The sequence below is a fragment of the Nomascus leucogenys genome, chromosome 15, assembly GCF_006542625.1.
Source record: "Nomascus leucogenys isolate Asia chromosome 15, Asia_NLE_v1, whole genome shotgun sequence".
Lineage (NCBI taxonomy): Eukaryota > Metazoa > Chordata > Mammalia > Primates > Hylobatidae > Nomascus > Nomascus leucogenys.
In genome coordinates, this window is record NC_044395.1 from 68,885,555 (window position 1) to 68,907,232 (window position 21,678).

Here is a 21,678-nt window from a genome sequence, read left to right on the forward strand (position 1 = left end):
GGACTTAAAGCCCTAGCAGGGCAGACAAGCTATGAAACAGATCTATCAGTGAAGTAGGTATGTTCTTTATAAACACTAAGAAGAAAAAGTAGGGGAGGGGAGATAGGAAACGTCAAGGTATGTGTGAGAATTTCAGAATGGCAGGGAGGTCGTCACTGAGGTAGCTCTTGAGTAAAGACCAGAAGGAAGTGAAAAACAGCAGTGTACATGTCTAGGGGACACAGTGAGGGCAAAAGTCCTGAATACCTAGCATGAAGAAGGAATGGATACCAGGGAGTAAATGGTGAGGAGAGTAAGGTCATGGGGCCACGTGCAGGTGAAGTCACATCTCCAGCTTTTACTTGGAGTGAGCTGGGGAGCCACTGGAGAGTTCTGAGCAGAGGAGAAAGATCACCTGACTTAATCTGCCTGAGCACTGGCTGCTGTGTTGAGAACAGATGGTGGGAAGGAGGAATAGGAAGGCCAAGAACAGAAACCAGGAGTCCAGGTAAAGGCTGTTAGAATGATCTTGGTGAGAGAAGCTAGTGGTGAAAAGTGGTGGAAGTCTGGGTATAACTGGAAGGTAGAGCTGATAGAAACTGCTGACGGATTAGAAGTAGGATGTGGAAGAGAGGACTTGAGTGTGACCAAGTAATTTGCCGGAGCGAGCGGAAGCAAGGATGATGCGTAAGAGGAGCTAGTTCTGGCAGGGTAGAGACCCAGGAGCTCAGTTCTGGCCGTGTTAGGTTTAGAGGGATGTGTGTTAGACTTCGGAGTGGAGATGGTGGGAACTAGCTCTTCATCTTTATTCCCGTCCCCCCACCTTCTCCAGTAGGTAAATAGACGCCTCAGGTGGCCAGTGTTGCGTTCTCTTTCCCAGGAGACAAACGTCTTAGGCTTCAAGGGGCCTCGGAAGATGAGCGTGATTGTCCCAGGCATGAACATGGTTCATGAGAGAGTCTCTATCCGCCCCCGCAACGTGAGTTTCTACCCCTCCCTCCCCTCTTTCCCCATCATTCTAGTCTCTGCATGAGCTTCTAAGGGCAGAACTCCAGCTGATGTGTATATGTGGAGGGGATACCATGTGAGAAAGCCCTGGAGGTCTAGGGAAATCTAAGGACCCCCATTCCTGGGATAGATCCCTGTTTGGGGTGGTCATGGTGCCAAAGGCCTGGGCCTGGCTCAGGTGAGGCTGCCCTCCCAGGAGCATGAGACACTGCTAGCACGCTGGCAGAATAAGAACACGGAGAGTATCATCGAGCTGCAAAACAAGACACCTGTCTGGAATGATGACACACAGTCCTATGTACTCAACTTCCATGGGCGCGTCACACAGGCCTCCGTGAAGAACTTCCAGATCATCCATGGCAATGACCGTGAGTGTTTCTGTCCCTACTCATTATGGTCCATAGGTACCCAAGGCCCTTAGCATAGGGTTCAGCCCACCTAGCCCTGCCTACACTGGCTAGAGTTTAAGAATGTGAGCTATGCAGCTTAGGTTAGATGTATGGAACTTTCTAATCCTAATGACTGGGAGGTCCTGGAAGAACCTTCTTTGCAGCCCTAGTCCTAGATTCTGTGTATTCAGCAGAGTCTCAGGCACGGGAACACCCTTTAAAAGAACTTTTCCTCTTCTCTGTCCCCTGGTGTTCACATGCATCTTACTTTGTTCTTTGCCATCTGCCACCTCTTTCCTGCCACTTCTCCCAATTGGCCTTTGTTTTACTTCCTTTGTGATTCCCCTGGCATCTCCGCTTCTCACTTTTTCTTCCCTCATGTGGTTTGGGTGTCTGTCTATCCTTCCCTGGTTCTACCATTCTTGCCCTGTCGTTTTCTCTGTCTGTGCCTGTGCTTGGCCCCAGCGGACTACATCGTGATGCAGTTTGGCCGGGTAGCAGAGGATGTGTTCACCATGGATTACAACTACCCGCTGTGTGCGCTGCAGGCCTTTGCCATTGCCCTGTCCAGCTTCGACAGCAAGCTGGCATGCGAGTAGAGGCCTCTTCGTGCCCTTTGGGGTTGCCCAGCCTGGAGCGGAGCTTGCCTGCCTGCCTGTGGAGACAGCCCTGCCTATCCTCTGTATATAGGCCTTCCGCCAGATGAAGCTTTGGCCCTCAGTGGGCTCCCTGGCCCAGCCAGCCAGGAACTGGCTCCTTTGCCTCTGCTGCTGAGGCAGGGGAGTAGTGGAGAGCGGGTGGGTGGGTGTGAAGGGATGAGAATAAGTTCTTTCTGTACCACGAGATCAACACACTCTCCCACCCTTGGGGTAGTAGTGTGTTGGAGTTGTGCTTACCAAGCTGAGCAACCTCTTCAGCTGGGAAGGCCGGAAGAGGCATAGAGGGAGAGGAAGCACAATGCAGGGCTGCTGTGGCCCAGTCATCCGCTCAGCCAAGGAGTCAGATGGCAATGTGTACTCGAGCAGGTAGGGGGCACAGTGAATATGTGTATGTATGAAGGCCACATCAACTTTATGTAGCAAAGGGCTTGGTGGCCAAGCCTGGCCCTTAAACAACTGCAGAAAGCCTTTCAACTTCAGAAGGCATCACTCAAGCCTGAGAGAAGTTGGGAGGGACAGGTAAGTGGCAGGACCCTGTCAGGATTGCAGGTGCCTGGCTCGCTGTGGCTATGGGAATCAGCTGGTGGCTAGGGTTCTAGCGCATTTGATTTCTCCAGGTTTGCTGTGTCTCACAGAGGCAGTAGGAACCCAGCTGTCAGGGCTGTCTTGGTGGATGGGCCCTGCAGGACACAGGCTCAGCATGCAGAAGTGCATGAACAGGGTCCCTGGATCAGGGTTGTTCTGGGAGTCCTGTCAGCTGCCCCAGGAGCTCTCTGCTGAGCAGCCCAGCACAACCCCCAGGAAACACAGATGGGGTCCAGGTCACCAGCCTGACTGTACACAGCTAGGCATGCCTGGGAATCCTGCTGCCAGAGAACCATTCCCAAGCCATGGCATGCTCCTTGAAGAATCTCTCCTCTCTCTGGAAAGACCCAACTGTCTCACTGCTGTTAGCCAAGTCATGGTTGGTAACCATGTATGGTTCTTGGGAGAGAATGGGACAGGGTGAATAAAGCAGGGAATATTTTAGAACCACAAGAGATCAGCAGTGGCAGGACCCTCAGGAATCTAGTACAACCTTGTTGCTTTAGGTAAATCACACTCAGAAAATGGGGCTTGCCCTGGGTCACCTAGCTGGTTAATGGCAGCATTCAGAACTTCAAGTTCTCTTGATTTCTTTGTTCCCACTGTCCCCCAAGAAACTAGTATCTCTGGCCTCCTGGGGCCCATTCTGCATGCCCTCCCCACCTCCCCTGATTCAGAGACTTAGAAATATCAGAGTTGATAAATACGATTGAAACCATTCCAGTAGGAAATCAGGCCGTTCCCTGTTGAAAGTTGTCTGGCTTTTTGCATGTGAGTATGATCCAGGATTGGCCTGTGTCTGGCCCCTCTGCGAGGGCTACTCAGCAGTAAGCAGGCCTTAGTAAGGCCGCCGCACACTTCTTGGTCTAGGTGAGAGAGAGCGCATAAAGGTTCTGGGGCTGGGCCTGATAACTCCCTCCACTGCCGCTATTTCTCCTTGGATGGCACCATCCACCCTGCAGGCTTGGGAACTCTAAGCTCAAGCCCTTGTTCATTTGTCATTTACCCTGGTGGAGGGTTCTTGCCCGGATAGAGATCTGAAATTGGTGGGAAGCAAGCAGGGGTTGTACCTTGCTTTAGAGTAGATATGTTTGGAAAAGCTAAGTAGAAATTTTTTAAAATAAAAGGTGTATTTTAAACATGTTAGGCTTTATAGGTGAAGGACTTGTTTTGACTTAAGTAGAAGTAATATGCTCTCATTTCTTTGTAACCTAGATTTTCCTATGTTGAATGCTTAAAGCAAGGCATACCTGTTCTAGCAGGATCTGCCCACACCTCGGCCATACATCTCTGAGAGGCCCCTCCAACGATTGGCTTTTGCAACATGGTCCAGTTTCTAGAGGGCACTACAACTTGGTGCCAGCGCTGGCGAGATACGTTGGTGCCATCCTCCTTTCTATAGTTCCAGTCTAGCCCTTCCTTGCCTTTAAGGAGAAGAGATCTTCATGGTGACATTTGAGATGATGGAAACTAGATCATCTCTAATGTCAGGTCAAGCTATTTCTCTGGATCTATGATTTTAAGATAGAACAGGCTGGTTCTGAGTTCTGGTGAGACGGAGACCCTGGTGGCAATGGAAAAATCAGAAGCACAAAGGAAAACTCTTGGCCTCTGCTTTCTCCTGTAGCACACAGAAAAGGGAGTTGGCTGGATCTTTTGGTGGGGTCAGGGAAGACAGGCTGAACTTTCTAGCTTAAGTGTGGAGAAGGATAGCCTCAGCCATAACTCTGTCAGGCATCGAGTGACAAGCATCAGCAGCTGAGTACGCTCCTGGTGATGCTGGTTTTCCTTGACCACTGACCCTGGGGCCATGGATGCATGGACTCGTAAAGCTGCTAGGGCCCCTGGAAACCACCTGGGTTCAGCCTCTCTCACAGTAAGAGTTCTTGCCCTTCATACCCTCTACCTGGATGGATGGTCTTTGGGCAGGGAATTAATGACAGAATGAGCAGTCCCTAATGGTATTGGGCAGTTGGGAGTTTAGGCAGCTTCTCTGTAACCGCTTCTGGGACCACACCCCAAAACTCTATACCCTCTGCCCCAGAACAATTCTGCAGAGTGGTGAAGTTCACTTCCCCAATTCTTCTCCAAGTCCAGCTTTTCTTTCCTTCTGGCTCCAAGGTGCTCTGTGTCCGTCCGTGTGTGTGTGTGTGTGTGTGTGTCTGTGTGATTATTTGGGGAAAAGGGCAATCAGCAATCAACTGAGGTTTCTTAGTTGTGATTATATTCCTGAGAATGAGTAGGAAAGGAATAAGGATGTTATGATCACCTGTGGATTTTGTCCATTTCATGCTCTCTGAACAGAAGGTATACCTGGGAAAATACCAGCTTTCTCTCTCAGGGTTCTGAGTGAGAGGACACCATCCAAGAATGTTGTTAGCTTTTCAGTTCCCACTCTGCATTGCCTGAAAAAACTGGTACGTTGCATGTATGGTTTTGGTTGAAATTGAACATACTCTAGTGAATGTGCCTTAAAAATCACGACACTAGTTCGAGGGAGCACATAAGGTCCAGATCTATGGCGAAGACAGATGTTGGAAGCCAGGACTGTGATAATCAGAAGCTATAAGAGAACTTTTGGAGCCTGCCTCCTTCAGTGACAAGTAGGGCACAAGATTCTAGAAGCAGAAGTCTTTTTTTTTTTTTCCATTCTGAAAATAGCAGGACATTTACCTCTTAAAGAAAAAGGTCCATGCTTTGCTTACAACGGAGTCTGCAGTGAGGAGAGATGCTGGGATAGCCATTTCCATGGCTCTGTTATGCAAGCACAAATTCCATCTCCTAGATGGACTTTCTGGTTTTCTCTTAACTGCAGTAACACTGGACTTCCCTTCTCTAATTCCTTACCCCAGCTGCGGCATCCCTGTGTCAACTCAGGATGCCAAGTGGCCCTCAGATTACGCTTCTCCAGATAGCTGAATGAGTCTGCTTTCACTGTGACTGGGACCTGAATGACCTGCAGTCAGGGCCCACAGTTGGGACTCTATCCTACTCTGGGCTCTGGTCTATAGGTTTGTAGTAGCCACCAGTAATAAGCCAAGGGCTAGGCTCTTGTTTGAGTTTATGGCCACCTGGAATTTTCTGTCATCTCATGATACAGGCGGGAGGGGCAGAACAGATATATTATGACAGGTTTGGTTTTTAAATTTTCCAAGTGGAAAGGCAAATTGGTCTTATAGAAAGCACTACTGCACTTAGTAGCTATGTGATTTTGAGCAAACCACGTAATCTCTCTAGGTCCATTTTCCTAACCACAAGATGAAGATGTTACATTGTCAAAGCTTGCCGTAGGATTTGGGGTGAATGAAAGTTATTCCTTGCTTTCATCACTACCTTTATAGCTCATCACTGTGCCTTTTTTTCTTTCCTAAAAAAAACATCACATCCCTCTCCTCCTCTGTGCTCCTGTCCCTCCCTCCCCCTAGCAAGGTCCAGGCAAAGCTGGAGATGAGGCTGAGATCCAGAGTTTCCTAGAAGGCAACTTAGGATGGCTGGGAAAGGGAAGCCTGACTGCCTGGTCAGGAGGCTGCAGTATCTCTTGCTGGGAACACAGCCAGTTTTCACAATGCCTAGAATGTGTATGTCTATTTGCACAAGATTGTCTTTTCCTATTTTGGAGTGGTCAGACATTTTATTTTTGTTCAAGATTATCTGGAGTTTTAGACAAATTTGCAAAACTGTGCTTTTATTAAGTGACTTTTTGAATAAACTTCTTTGGTATTCTGGAGCAAATGTATTTATTTATTGGTATGTGCAATGACAAACTTGGTATTTTCCCATGTTGACATTATGTATGTTGTAGAAGTTAGTGTTTGTCTAAGTACACACATATATCAACAAATTAAACTTGAATCGTTTCAACATTTCTGTGTACTTTTTTCATAAAAGGGGGAAAAAAAGCCCTGTTTACTTCCTAATTTTTTTCTATACCTTTCATTCATTGTTTCCTAGGAGCCTCAGGTGGGTAATAACCTCACCAATGACATGTGGGTCAACACTGTCCTCCCTCTGGCTGTGCCTTTCAAGTTTAAGGTTCATCAGAACCACACCCAGAGGCTGGAAAAATGGTGAAGAAGTCAGAAGGTACTTAAGTAAGTTAGAGCAGTTCTCTTCAGGGTCTGCTGTGCCACCTGAAGGGGCTGGTGGTTCCTCAGTATCCCCTGTGGGCCTGGCCTTAGGAAGAGAACAGGGCTGTAGAGATGAAAAAGGTGTAAAAGACCCAACCACTTGATTTCTCTGGGCTTGCTTGGACCCTAATCCATTTAAACAGGACTTAGAAATGCTTAGGAATCTTTTTTGTTGTTGCAGGGCAGCTGTGGCAGATTTGAGGGCAAAAGGAAGGGAGGCTACAGTGGTAGCTAGAAGCAGACATGAAAGCTAATGGTCTGACCCAGACAGGAGGTTATAACTAAAGGCACCCAGAGAGTGCAGAAGGGCCCTGGGCCACTCCTGGCAGTCAGGGTAGCCTTAGAGGGCGTCAAGTGTGACATCTCAGCAATACTGGACTTGACAGTGGTGACGGTGATCATGCTGTCACCAAGCACCTACCACATGCTTTGCCCTGGCACAGACCCTTTATAAACAAACAGCCCTGTAAATAGAGCATTATTCCCAATTCATGGGGAAACTGGTTCTCTGAGAGGTTAAGGAATGACCTAAGAGGAGAAATTTGGCATATTTTCTTTGTATAAAAAAAGGGAAATAAAGGAAAAGGAAGCACATTTTAGAAAAGTCAATGGTCAAGGCAAAGTCATAAATGTGTTCATGTTTTTTCTCAATATTGCTGAATAGCTAAAGCACTAAATTTTTCTTTGGAATACAAATAGTCCAGATTGAAGGGAACTTTGAGAGTGTGGTAATAATTAGGGTTTGTTTATTCCCCCAAATCTAGAGTTCTGATGTGACCAAGAGCATTTCCTACCTGAACCATGGCCTATCTCCTGTGGCCTCTGCCTCTGGCGGGAAATAGCACATACAGGATATTCTAAAAAGGAAAGAGGGTTTTGTTTGTTTAGTCATCAGGTTGAAAAATCTTAAATGGCTATAGACAGGGGTGACCCTATGTCCAGGACAGTCTTAGTTTATGCCTATCACCTTGGCATAATTATATTAAAGCTCCCTTTTTCCAAAGTGTTTGAATTTGGACCATAAGTTATTTGATCACCCAAGCCATATAAGGTGCAGAGTATGGTTCTCAGAGGCCATTGCTTCTACAGGCCAAATACACCTCCACTCCTCAGCACACCTCCCTGGGCCGAGCTTCTGGAGCTAGTCATGGAGATAATGAAATGGTTTCTTTGTGCTCCTGTTGTGACCAGGAAAGGGGATCTCCTGGCTGTACCACCCACCTGATTTACCAAGAATGATCCCAGATTATGCAGTTCTTTTGTGAGCTAACTGTCCATAGAGGTATGACTTGTGTACTCTGCCACAGTACCCAAAGGCCAGGGAACTGATCAAGTTCCCAGCACCCTCGTTGTGAGAAATGAAGACTGCAAGGAAAGAGACAGAAGCCCTGGCAACAAAAAGCAGTCCCATGATTTTGTCATCCTGGGTTGTATACACACATATAACTGTCATCCCTGAAGGATAAAATAATTCTGGAAAATCCAAAAAGAACTGTCTAAATCCTAAATAACTGAAAGGTGTATCCAAATGTCTGATATATAAATACACAAATATATTCCTTATATATAAACCAACCAAGAGCTAGGGCAGGAAGAACCACCATAAGGGCTTAGTACTTCTGGCAGGAATTTCCATAAGCCAATCTTCCCCAAAGACCAACAACACTTTACATAACAACCTCATCAAAATACTTGAACATCCATGTATTTTCACACCCTGCTGCTTTTTTCTACAACTCTTTCTGCCAAGAATGTCCTCTTTTCTTTCCCTACCTGAAGTTCTTTGCATGCCTCAAGGCCCACCTCCCCAGAAACTGTGAAGTTTCTTGGAAATACTTTAGCAAAAACAATTTATCTTTCCTGTAGTTTTGGGCCCATGTCTGAATCACAGCATAGCCCTTATAATAAAAACATAATTACCACTTAATGAGTGGTTATCATGTATGAGCTAGAACCAATGCTGTTTTACACACACTGATGATTTCATTTAACCAGGACCTTTAATACCCCTCCCTTTACTACCCTGAAGCCAAAGCTCAGACCAGTTAAGGAGCTGACCCAAGATTCCACAGCTAGAAAATGCAGGGACAGATCATGGCTCATGTTTCTCTGCCTGCAGAATTCACAATCCTGAGCCCTCTTATAAGGTCATAGTTCATTTTATCTGTCAGGCTTTCTCTCATTACATTGAGTTTTTTGAGGGTAGAAATTGAGCCCTGTTACCCAGTACCTAGCACTGAGCAACTGACTGCTAAATGAATGAATCAGCTAGAAGAAAACAAGTATTTATCTCTAATACGGGAATCATATCCTAAGGCCAAAAGTAAATCTGAGCCAGGAACCCAGGGCTCTCCTCATGAATCAAACCCCTCATAGTGAATGAAGGGAAATAACACAGAAAACAATTTATCGAAACAGTAAAGAGCACCTGTTATTTTTCACCTTTAGTGTACAATACATCTAGATTGCATTCAGTACATTTTAAACTGCATTCTTTACAATGTGAATCAAATGTTCTACACAGAGATAGATGCAATACTTGACACTGCAAAACTCAGTCTTGAATGACTTTTCTCTGTAACTCAATTAATAATAAATACCTAGTAGTAGCTGACAGATTATCTTAATATGATCCCATACCTTCTAACAGCAGTCTGTATGCTGATGTATGATTTTAAACTATTTTCCTGGCACCTTATTCATGCCAAGCATAATGTAACTCTAAAAGCCATATCTACCTTTACATAATGTCTTAATTTTCCAGTCTTCTACATTTCATGACTGGGAATGTCTTTGGGAATGTGCCCTCTTCAAACTCTCAGGTCTTACATGTAAACTGAATTCACACATACCTCATGATGTAATTCATGGGTGCTATCTTGTCTCAAGAAGACACACGTCAGAGGCAGTAAGGAGAAAAGGCCTTTAGTTTGGTCAAAATCCTCCCAGTCTTAAATCTAGTTGCTACTTTCCCCAGCTCTCTCAAAAGACCCAGATATCCAAGTATGGAACACATGGTCTCTACCCCTGGGCACTGCTATATTGGTTCTCTGCAACAGACATACTCCAACTTCCCTGTTGAGTTGGCACTTTGTATACAAGATCAGTCCTCATTTCTGTTTCAATTTATGGTTCTGAGAACAAATTTCTCAAAGGGTGCAACATTCAGAAACAGCTTTAGGTAAGGACTGTCCATAAGTACACAGATTCTCTCCCCTATTGCTGGCTTCCTGGCCTTCTGAGCTCCTCATGGCAGGAGCAGAATTCACCATCTTGAGCCCTCTTATAGGGTTGCAGCCTCCTCGTGGCAGGACCATCCCTGGGCAGGGATTCCTGCAGCTTCAATGGCCTCAAGTCCTGACTCTGCAGGGCAGGGTCTGAAGTCTCTATCTAAAGCTTCCTCTGTCCACTGAAAACCAGGAGTGCAAAGGTACTTCTGGGCCTGGCAGTTCTGTTAAGCAGAACACGGGTAAAGGAAGCTAGATATCCAGGTAGTATCAGAGTAAAACAGTCCCCAAACAAGCCTCTGGGCTCATTCTCAGATCAGTGGGAGTCTTCCCTACTCTGGAGAAAAGAAGATGTCTGAGGCAGCATCAGTGTTCCTAGGAAGACCCTCCCTAAAAGGAAGAGGCTTCAGCTTAGACAGCAGAGTCTTACCCTGCTCTAGGCCCATCAGCCCCACAAATAAAATGTTCTCTTCTCACCAGGAGACTACTAACCTGCTCAAGGCCCAAAGAATAAGGCATCTTGGAGTCTGAAATCTTCATTCTTGCAATCTTAAGTCCTTATCATCTATAAGCTGATGTTTGTTCACAGGTGAACTATCTGTTACACCTACCAGGAAGAGTCAGACCTTTGCCCCTGAGTGGTCCCATCTGTAATTACAATAGACCAAACATAATTACTTAATGGATCAACTTCTCTGATAAAGGCAGGAAGAGAAAGAGCGAAGCTGTCCTGTGTTCACACTAATGTCCGTGTTTTACAAGGTGACAGGTGTGTGAGCACCAGGAAGGATACATGATATCCATGATAGTGGCCTGATAGCTATGACACTTGAACACAGTGAAGAAAGTGCAGGGCACAGGGCCAAGAAGGAAATCTGAGGAGAGAGAGGTCACCTTGGGACTTGAGTAATGGATACTTCAGACTGGCTGTTTTCACTCTAAACCCTGGGGGTTACGCTTCCTCAGCATGCTGCCTGTATATGCTTTATCGGTGCTGATGCCCAACTCTTCATCTTTAAAGTCTTGGGACCACTCTTCTTTGGTGGTTTCCTCTTGCTCAGGGTAGCTATCTGCACTAAATCCAGCATTCTCTGCCAAGACAGCAGGATCCTCGTCTTCATGAAAACAGCAGGAACATGTTTCTGGCTTTGGATCACACGAGGTAACAGAATTATCTTCCTGGGCTCTGGGGTCAGTGGGCAGACTTTCCCAACCCAAATGATCTGATTCTTCCTCTTCTATCATTCCCATTCTTTCAGCTATTTCTTCAGCAGAAAGTTCTTTTGGGTCAGGGTAATCCACCAAGATTGTTTCTTGCCTATGCTTGATACAGTCTGAAAGGTCATAAATTGGGTAAGTCTCTTCAGGGTAACCTAGAGAGAAAAGTAGCACAAAGTATTACAAAGAATGTCTCCTCAAAAAAAAAAAAATAGTGTCAGGTTCAAACAGAATTCTCAGGCAGCAGCCATCCTATCCTAACAAATCCATTCAAGACATCTCTAAGATTCCAATAGTTCTAAAGTTTCACTTCAGCAAATTCTTAGCAATCTGGCTATCCCAATGCTCTTTGAAATACAAACTAATTCAGATGAAAATCCCTTCTTATGTGTAGGGTGCTTGGGGCAGAGTTAAGTCTTATACCACGTGTTTTTTGCAGTACTGATGAAGATAAACAAATGACATGAGCCTTTAGTTAAAATAAAAAAAGCATCAAAACCAGACGGAGACAGCACAGCTCCAGGCTAATGTTTATAATTTCTATTTGGAACAATTTCCAAATCTTCCTTGGTGGAGTGGGGAGAGGAAAGGAATGCTAAGCTCTTTGAAAAATACACCAGGAAGCTTTCTATTTATCCAAACAATTGAAATGGCTTGCAAGTGTCAAAAATAGAGAGCACTTTAGCAAGACATGCCCAAGATCCCGAAGGACAAGCACTGCATTTTCAGAAGACAAAATTCCTGTTGTTGGCTTCTTCGTCTTCACAAAATGGAACAAAAGAAAACAACAAACTGGTAAACAAAATGAGTAACACTGGTACTGAATCCCAGCTAGGATAATGAGAAAAGAGAAACTGTTGCCAAATTACCAAACTAAATGAAATAAATCTGTGTCAGCCAAGCAAGCCTGAGCAGCAGATGGGCCGTGCTGGAGCTCACACACCAGTACTGGCACCAGCGACTGTGATCACGATTACAGTGCAGAAAGCTGGAGGATTCAGAACCCATTTGTCCATTATGATAATTGGCAAATTCAACCCTAACGTAAACTATTTTTTGCCTACAACTGTGACAAGTCTTTTTTGGTGGCATGTAGGGTGTGTGTGGAGACATTTCTACATTTACTGCTTTTTCTGACTATAAAAATCATACAGACTCATTTGTAGAAAATTTGAAAAAAATACAGGCTAATTTAAAAAAGAAAACACAAATCACTCATATCTTCACTCATAATAATTTGCTTTTTTCTGGTCTTTTTTTTAACCATATATACACATGTATTTTCTTTTCTTTTTTTTTTTTTTGAGACGGAGTCTCGCGCTGTTGCCTGCCCAGGCTGGAGTGCGGTGGTGGAATCTCGGTTCACTGCAACCTCTGCCTCCCCGATTCAAGTGATTCTCCTGCCTCAGCCTCCCCAGTAGCTGGGATTACAGATGCATGCCACCACACCTGGCTAATTTTTTGTATTTTTAGTAGAGACGGGGTTTCACCATGTTGGCCAGGCTGGTCTCAAACTCCTGACCTCAGGTGATCCACCCACCTCGGTCTCCCAAAGTGTTAGGGTTACAGGCGTGAGCACTGCGCCTGGCCAACATGTATTTTCTTATTCCCCTTTTTTAAAAAGAAGGATCATATTTGTGTATAAAAGGTTATATCCTGATGTTTTTCAATTCAACATTATATCATGAGCATCTCTCCATGTCATTAGGCATTTGAAAGTTGGCTGCAAAATATCTCATCATATAGCTACATAACTGACATGATTTACTAGTCCTCTTTTCTAGGACATTTTAGATTCTTTCCAATTTTCCCCTATTATAAGTAGTATACAAGTTAAGATTTCTTAATATAAATCTATGTCCACTTCCCTAGTTCTTTAAGATAGACTTCTATAAATATGAAAACTAGACCAAAGGGAATAGACATTTTAAAAGCCTTTTTTATACTCTGCCAAATTACTTTCCAGAAGAGTAGTATAAATTTTCAATCCTACCAGTGATATAAAGACTGTCCATCTTATGACACCCTCACCAGCACTCACAGTAGTATGTTAAGAATTTTGCCGCCTTCCTTCCTTCCCTCCCTCCCTCCCTCCTTCCTTCCTTCCCTCCCTCCCTCCCTCCTTCCTTCCTTCCTTCCTTTCTTTCTTTCCCTCTGTGGCCCAGACTGCAATCTACATCTACTCCGCTCGCTGCTGCCCGCGCCGCGGACTGCCGGCGCACGCCACCGCTGCCTGCTTTTTCTCCTTTGGCTGCAGGCGCGCGTTCGCCATGTTGGCCACGCTGGTCGCCAGCTCCTGACGCCGAGTGCTCTGCCCGCCTCAGCCTCCCGAGGTACTGGGACTGCAGACGGAGTCTCGTTCACCCGGTGCTCGGTGTTGCCCGGGCTGGAGTGCGGTGGCGTGGTCTGGGCTCGCGGCAGCGTCTGCCTCCCAGCCGCCTGCCTTGGCCTACCAGGGTGCTGGGATTGCAGCCCCTGCCCGGCCGCTGCCCCGTCTGGGAGGTGGGGAGCGTCTCTGCCCGGCCGCCCCTCTGCCCAGCCTCCCCATCTGGGAAGTGAGGAGCGCCTCTGCCCGGCCACCCATCGTCTGGGAGGTGAGGAGCGCCTCTGCCCGGCCACCCATCGTCTGGGAAGTGAGGAGCGCCTCTGCCCGGCCGCCCCGTCTGGGAAGTGAGGAACGCCTCTGCCCAGCCACCCATCGTCTGGGAAGTGAGGAGCGCCTCTGCCCGGCCACCCATCGTCTGGGAAGTGAGGAGCGCCTCTGCCCGGCCACCCCGTCTGGGAAGTGAGGAGCGCCTCTGCCCGGCCACCCATCGTCTGGGAAGTGAGGAGCGCCTCTGCCCGGCCACCCATCGTCTGGGAAGTGAGGAGCGCCTCTGCCCGGCCACCCATCGTCTGGGAAGTGAGGAGCGCCTCTGCCCGGCCACCCATCGTCTGGGAAGTGAGGAGCGCCTCTGCCGGGCCACCTATCGTCTGGGAAGAAGTGAGGAGCGTCTCTGCCTGGCCGCCCCGTCTGGGAAGTGAGGAGCACCTCTGCCCGGCCGCCCCGTGTCTGAAGAAGTGAGGAGTGCCTCTGCCCGGCCGCTCCGTCTGGGAGGTCTACCACAGAGGCCAGAAGCAATGTGGGGGCTGGACGTGGTGGCTCACGCCTGTGCTCCCGGCACTCTGGGGGGCGAGGCGGGTTGATCACTTCGGGCTAGGAGTTCGAGACCAGTCTGGCCAACTTGGCGAAACATGAAAAATACAACAGACAAACCAACCAACCAACTCAGTGACAACAAAACAGGTCTACCCTGGAGTCATACTCTAATTTTTTCTATTTTCCTCCCTTTCTGATCCTTTATCCCACTTTCTTTTTCTTCCTCTTCCTTCTCCCTCTTCTTTGTCAAATAGAGGATTGAGTTATTATCACTGATCCATATAAAGTCCCTCTCATTTATTTTAACTCCCACCCCCCATTTCTATTCCCCGACTTCCCATGTGTAACCTTCCTAATATGTTTGATACTCATCTTTTTGTTTGTATGTATTTTTAGAAAATGTTTATTGTTTTTGTGTGCAAAAATTAATAAATCTTAAAAAAAAAAAAAAAAAGAATTTTGCCAATGCAGTCTTTATTCCAAGGCTTAACTTACTGTGGATGGAATGCTAGGTAAAGTGGAGCTTAGCTAACCCCAAGGCCCTCAGCCTCCATGGTCAAGGATAGGAGCTGGAGTGCTGCTTGCTAGTCAGCTCCCAGCCACTGAATGCTTAAAAGAAGTCCATTTGCTGGCATGTCCCTGCCTTCCCACACCTAGAACAAAGCTTACCTTTGAATTTTCATGACTATCTGCTTTAAGAGGGAAGGTCACCCAGACTCAGGCTCTCAGCCTACCCCAACACCAGGCCTCCGTCCAGCTCTGCGTCCCTAGTCATAATGCCTGCACCCACAGACCCAGCCTCCATGTTGGCCCCTGCAGATACAGACTCCGGGCCCACCCAGCATCACGCCAGCAACTATGGCCCCAGAATCCAGTCCCACCCTAGGTTCCAGACAAAACCAGAGCCAGGTCTGCCCACATAGCCCAGTGCCAAATTGGCACCCCTGATGGCACCCAAATTGGAGCCTGCAGACACAGGCTCCAGGCTTGCCCAGTGCCAGGCTAGTCTCTATGACCACCCCCACCTTCAGGTTGGCCCCTGCATTCCCACAATCCAGCAGACCCTGGGTCTAGGCCAACCCAGTAGACCCCAGCATTGGGCTGGCCCTCAGAACCCCAGGACTGCCCCTATGGACCTAGGTTCTAGGCTGGGGCCTGTGGCCCCAGGACCCAAGCCAGCCCTAATGGACCTAGCCTTCATACACATCCATCAGACTCAGCCTCCATGCCCATTTCAGTGGACCCGGGCACCAGGTTCATCCTAGCACCTGGCCAATCTCTGAAGACCCAAGCTCAAGGCCCAGTCCAACCGCAGGTCAGCCCTTGTGGACCTAGGCTTTGGGATAGCCTCTCTGCACAAGATACAAGCTCCAGGTCCATGCCTGAGTATCCAATCAACAGGTACACCCCAGTGGATCCAGGCATCAACCGCAACCCCATGGACTCAGCACCAGGCCACCCTGCCTAAGGACTCTACCAGCAAGGCCACCTGCAGATCACACCAAATGGCCTACCCAGAATCTCTGGGCAGGCTAACTGGTGAATGGCTTTTCCAGACAAAGCCAGAATGCAAAAACCATTCACCAGCATAAGTCCCTGCTTCTTCAAATGCACAGATACCAATGCATAGCCATGAGGATGAAGAACAATCAAGGAAACATGTTGCCACCAATGAACAAAATAAAGCACCAGGAACAGACTCTAAAGAAATGAAGATACGGCTGGGCGTGGTGGCTCACGCTTGTAATCTCAGCACTTTAGGAGGCCAAGACAAGTGGATGACCTGAGGTCAGGAGTTCAAAACCAACCTGTCCAACATGGTGAAATCCCATCTCTACTAAAAATACAAAAAATTAGCCGGGCATGGTGGCAGGCGCCTGTAATTCCAGCTACTCAGGAGGCTGAGGCAGGAGAATCGCTTGAACCCAGGAGGTGGAGGTTGCGGTGAGCCGAGATCACGCCACTACACTCCAGCCTGGGCAACAAGAACAAAACTCCGTCTCAAAAAAAAAAAAAAAAGAAAGAAAAAGAAAACACAAACTCAGCGAACTTCAAGAAAATACAGAGAAACAAAAACGAAACCAGGAAAACAATAAATAACTAAAACAAAAAATTTACGAGAGATTGAAATTATATTTAAGAAATCAAACAGAAATTCTACAGCTGAAAAATAAGAGAAATGAAATGAAAAATGCAATGGAGAGTATCAACAGCAGAACTGATTGAGCAAAAGAATGAACCTTTGAATCTAAAGACAGATTATTTGACAATATACCGTTGGATGAGAAAAAAGAATGTAAAGAAAGCAAGCTTATGGGATTTATGGGGCAGCTTATGGGATTTATGGGAACTGGAGTTCAAGAAGGAGGAGAGAGACACAAAAGGATAGAAAGCTTAAATAAATAATAGCAGAAAACTACAAATCTGGGGAAAGTTATAAATATCTGGGTACAGGAAGGTCAAATATCTGGGTACAGTCTGCAAAAGTCTCCAAGCAGACTGAACTCAAGTAAGACTATATCAAGAAGTATTATAATCAAACTATCAAAAATCAAAAACAGAGAGGATGCTGGAAGCAGCAAAAGAAAAAAAGTAGATCTCATATAAGGGAGATCTAACAGATTTATCAGCAGAAACCTTAAAGGCCAGAAAAGAGTGGGATAATATATTCAAAATGCTTATGGAAAACAAAAACAAACAAAAAAGGTCAACCAAGAATATTGTAGTTGGCAAAGCTCTCCTTCAGAAGTGAGGAAAAAACAGACTCTGCCAGACAAAAGCTGAAGGAGCTTATCCCCACAAGATCTATCTTATAAGAAATGCTCAAGGGTGTTCTTCAAGTAGAGAGCAAGGGACACTATTTAGTAACACAAATATATTATATATATATATATATATATATATATATGTGTATATATATATATGTGTGTGTATATATATATATGAAAGTATAGGCTGGGTGCAGTGGCTCACGCCTGTAATCCCAGCACTTTGGGAGGCTGTGACGGGTGGATCACCTGAGGTCAGGAGTTCGAGACCAGTCTGACCAACATGGTGAAACCCCACCTCTAATAAAAATACAAAATTAGCTCGGCATGGTGGTGCATGCCTGTAATCCCAGCTACTTGGGAGGCTGAAATGAAAACTATAAAACATTGATGAAAGAAATTGAAGAAGACACAAATAAAATGAAAAGATGTCCTGTTTATGGATTGGAAGAATTGATATTGCTAAAATGTCCGTACTATACAAAGCAATCTACAGATTTAATACAATCCCTATCAAAATTTCAATGACAATTTTCACAGAAATAGAAGAAACAATTCTAAAATTCATATGGAACCACAAAAGACCCCAAATGGCCAAAGCAATTGTGAACAAAAAGAACAAAGCCAGAGGCATCACAGTACCTGATTCCCAAATCTACTACAAAGCTATAGTAATCAAAACAGTATGTTACTGGCATAAAAATAGACACACAGACTGATGGAACAGAATAGAAAGCCCAGAAATAAATCCACATATTTATGGTCAATTTTTTTTAAACAAAGATGCCAAAAAATAAAACACACACACACACACACACACACAGGTCAAAGGACAAACACAAAAAGGTCAAAGGACAATCTTTTCAATAAATGGTGTGGGGAAACTGGATATCCACATGCAAAACAGTGAAATAAGACCCTCATCTTACACCTCACATTTACAAAAATCAACTCAAAATGCACTTAAGACTTAAACATAAGACCTGAAACTGTAAAACTACTAGAAGAAAACCTAGGGAAAAAGCTCCATGACATTGGTCTGGACAATGCTATTTTTGGAAAGCCCATGCAACAAAAGTGAAAATAGACAAATGGGTTTACTGCAAAAAGCTTCTGTACAGCAAAGGAAACAACAGAGTAAAGAAACAATCTATGTAATGGGAGAAAATATTTACAAACCATATATTTGATAATGGGTTAATACGCAAAATATATAAGGAACTCAACTCCACAGCAAAAGAAAACCTAATTTAAAAATGGGCAAAGGATATAAATAGACACTTCTCAAAAGAAGACATAAAAATAGTCAACAGGCATATAGAAAGTGCTCAACATCACTAAACATTCAAGAAATGCAAATTTAAACCACAATATCACCACATCTGTTAGAATGGCTATTATCAAAAAGACAAAAGGCAATAATAAGTGTCAGCAAGGATGTAGAGAAAAGGGAATCTTTATATACTATTGCTGGAAATGTAAACTAGTACAGTCACTATGGAAAACAGTATAGTGGCTCCTCAACAAATTAAAAATAGAACTATCATATGATCCAGTAATCCCACTACTGGATATATATCCAAAAGATAAGAAATCAGTACGTCAAAAAGATATCTGCACTCCTATGTTCATTGCAGCATTATTCACAATAGCCACGCTATAGCATCAATGTGAACATCCATGAATGGATGAATAAAGAAAATGTGGCACATATACGCAACAGAATACTACTTCGTTTTTTTTTTGAGACGAGGTCTCACACTGTCACCCAGGCTGGAGTGCAGTGGCACAATCTCAGCTCACTGCAATCTCCACCTCTTGGACTCATCTCAGCCTCCCAACTCAGCCTCCCAAGTAGCTGAGACTAGACACATGCTACCATGCCTAGCAAATTTTTGTATTTTGTGGAGACAGGGTTTCACTGTGTTGCCCAGGCTGGTCTTGAACTCCTAGGCTCAAGCAATCCACCTGCCTCGGCCTCCCAAAGTGTTGGGATTACAGGCGTGAGCCACTGCACCTGGCTTACTCAGCTTTCAAGAAGGAAATCCTGTTATTTATGACAACCTAGATGAACTTGGAGGACATTATGTTAACTGAAATAAGCCAGGCACAGAAAGACAGAAACAGCGTGATTTCACTTATATGTGGAGTGTAAAAAAGTCGAGATCATAAAGAAAATAAAATGGTGGTTATCAGAAGCTAGGGGGATCAGAGAAATGCTAGTCAAAGGACATAAAATTTCAGTTGGATAGGAGGAATAAGTTCAAGAGATTATACATTATATAGACTACAGTTAATAACAGTATGTTGTATATTTGAAAATTGCTAACAGAGTACATTTTAAGTGTTCTCACCACAAAAATCCTTAAGTATGTGAGGTAATGTGTATGTTAAATAGCTTGATTTAGCCATTTCACAGTGTATACACATATTAAAACATCAATATATATAATTTTATCTATTAATCAAAATAAATAATTTTCTTTTTAAAAGAGGAAGAGGCCCACTGAGGAAAATCAAATAATAATTCATAAAACTGCTGAGGTAGCCTATGTAAGCCACCATTACTGGTTACTCAAAAACATCATTAAGGCCGGGCGCGGTGGCTAACGCCTGTAATCTCAGCACTTTGGGAGGCCGAGGCGGGCAGATCACGAGGTCAGGAGATCAAGACCATCCTGGCTAACACAGTGAAACCCCATCTCTACTAAAAATACAAAAAATTAGCCAGGCGTGGTGGCAGGCGCCTGTAGTCCCAGCTACTTGGGAGGCTGAGGCAGGAGAATGGCGTGAACCTGGGAAGCGGAGCTTGCAGTGAGCCAAGATCCCGCCACTGCACTCAAGCCTGGGCGCAACACAGTGAGACTCCATCTCAAAAAAAAAAAAAAAGAACATCATTAAAAATATAAGCAAGCAACAAAAATTCACTGCTCCTATGAGGAAACCAGCACTTCAAAATGAGGAAACAAAACTAACCAAAACAAACCATGCCAATAGTCTCTAATAAAATAGTGCAGGAGATAAAGGCGTTGACGTCAACCAATTTATGACTGATATTCCTAATAATATTCAAGAAGATACTGCATTGATAAAACCTAGCCAGGCTTCAATTTAAAAAGGGAGCAAGCAAGAAATAAAAAGCTATTGAATAGAAAGGCGTAATTGTAAAAAAAAAAAAAAAAAAAAAAAAAAAAAAAAAAAAATTAATGCTCAGCAAGAAAACAGCAGATTGGGCTGGGTGCAGTGGCTCACGCCTGTAATCCTAACACTTTGGGAGGCTGAGGCAGTCGGATCACCTGAGGTCAAGAGTTCAAGACCAGCCTGACCAACATGGCAAAACCCTGTCTCTACTAAAAATACAAAAAAAATTAGCCGGGAGTGGTGGCAGGCACCTGTAGTCCCAGCTACTTAGGAGGCTGAAGCATGAGAATCACTTGAACCCAGGCAGCGAAGGTTGCAGTGAGCTGAGATCGCACCATTGCACTCCAGCCTGGGAGACAGAGCGAGAATCCATCTCAAAAAAAAAAAAAGAAAAAATAGCAGATTGAAATGGACATGGCTGAAAACCAAATTAGTATATTAAAAGTCCAAGTTGAGGAATTCTCCCAGCACAAAGATAAAATGATAAAGAAATGGAAATTATGCGGAAAAAAGATAAGCTACATGGCAAACTATCAACAATATCCAATCTCAGAATTACTGGAATTCTAGAATGAGAGAACAAAATAAGGTAAATGGGAGCAATAATCAAAGAGATTATAAAAGAAAATATCCTTTAGCTGAAGAAATCCTTGAGTCTTCAGATGGGAAGGACTTGCTAAATGCTTGGGAAAAATACTATGAAAAATCCACACATTCGTACACACTCAGACATGCGCAGATTATCCAACCAAATTCAGATTTTTAAAAGCTGGAGGCATCACGCTACCTGACTTCAAACTATACTACAAGGCTACAGTAACCAAAACAGCATGGTACTGGTATCAAAACAGAGATAAAGACCAATGGAACAGAACAGAGGCCTCAGAAATAACACCACACATCTACAACTATCTGATCTTTGACAAACCTGACAAAAACAAGAAATAGAGAAAGGATTCCCTATTTAATAAAGTGCTGGGAAAACTGGCTAGCCATATGTAGAAAGCTGAAAATGGATCCCTTCCTTACACCTTATACAAAAATTAATTCAAGATGGATTAAAGACTTAAATGTTAGACCTAAACCCATAAAAACCCTAGAAGAAAATCTAGGCAATACCATTCAGGACATAGGCATGGGCAAGGACTTCATGACTAAAACACCAAAAGCAATGGCATCAAAAGCCAAAATAGACAAATGGGATCTATTTAAACTAAAGAGCTTCCGCACAGCAAAAGAAACTACCATCAGAGTGAACATGCAACCTACAGAATGGGAGAAAATTTTTGCAATCTATCCATCTGACAAAGGGCTAATATCTAGAATCTACAAAAAAACTCAAATTTATAAGAAAAAAACAACCCCATCAAAAAGTGGACAAAGGGTTATGAACAGACACTTCTCAAAAAAGACATGTATGCAGCCCACAGACACATGA

General features: G+C 44.7%; 2 protein-coding genes across 18 annotated transcripts in view; one reads left to right on the forward strand and one right to left on the reverse strand.

Annotated features, from left to right (window-relative positions):
* Positions 1–6,481, forward strand: part of TUB (TUB bipartite transcription factor) — an 88,335-nt gene extending 81,854 nt beyond the window's left edge. For all 3 annotated transcript variants that reach the window (XM_003254901.2, XM_030828660.1, XM_030828659.1), the window contains exons 10-12: positions 860–958; positions 1,184–1,355; positions 1,842–6,481. In XM_003254901.2, coding sequence (XP_003254949.2) covers positions 860–958; positions 1,184–1,355; positions 1,842–1,975 — 405 coding nt within the window. In that variant the 3' untranslated portion in view covers positions 1,976–6,481. The remainder of the gene's footprint in view (positions 1–859; positions 959–1,183; positions 1,356–1,841) is intronic.
* RIC3 (RIC3 acetylcholine receptor chaperone) overlaps positions 1–21,678 on the reverse strand; it is an 81,348-nt gene that overhangs the window by 6,658 nt on the left and 53,012 nt on the right. For 6 of the 15 annotated variants that reach the window (XM_003254898.4, XM_012504735.2, XM_030828665.1 and 3 more), the window contains one exon: positions 9,153–11,347. In XM_003254898.4, coding sequence (XP_003254946.1) covers positions 10,908–11,347 — 440 coding nt within the window. In that variant the 3' untranslated portion in view covers positions 9,153–10,907. Of the gene's footprint in view, positions 1–3,836; positions 7,605–9,152; positions 11,348–21,678 lie in introns of those variants that run through there. The other 9 variants (XM_030828663.1, XM_030828662.1, XR_004033560.1 and 6 more) reach the window with 8 other exon arrangements.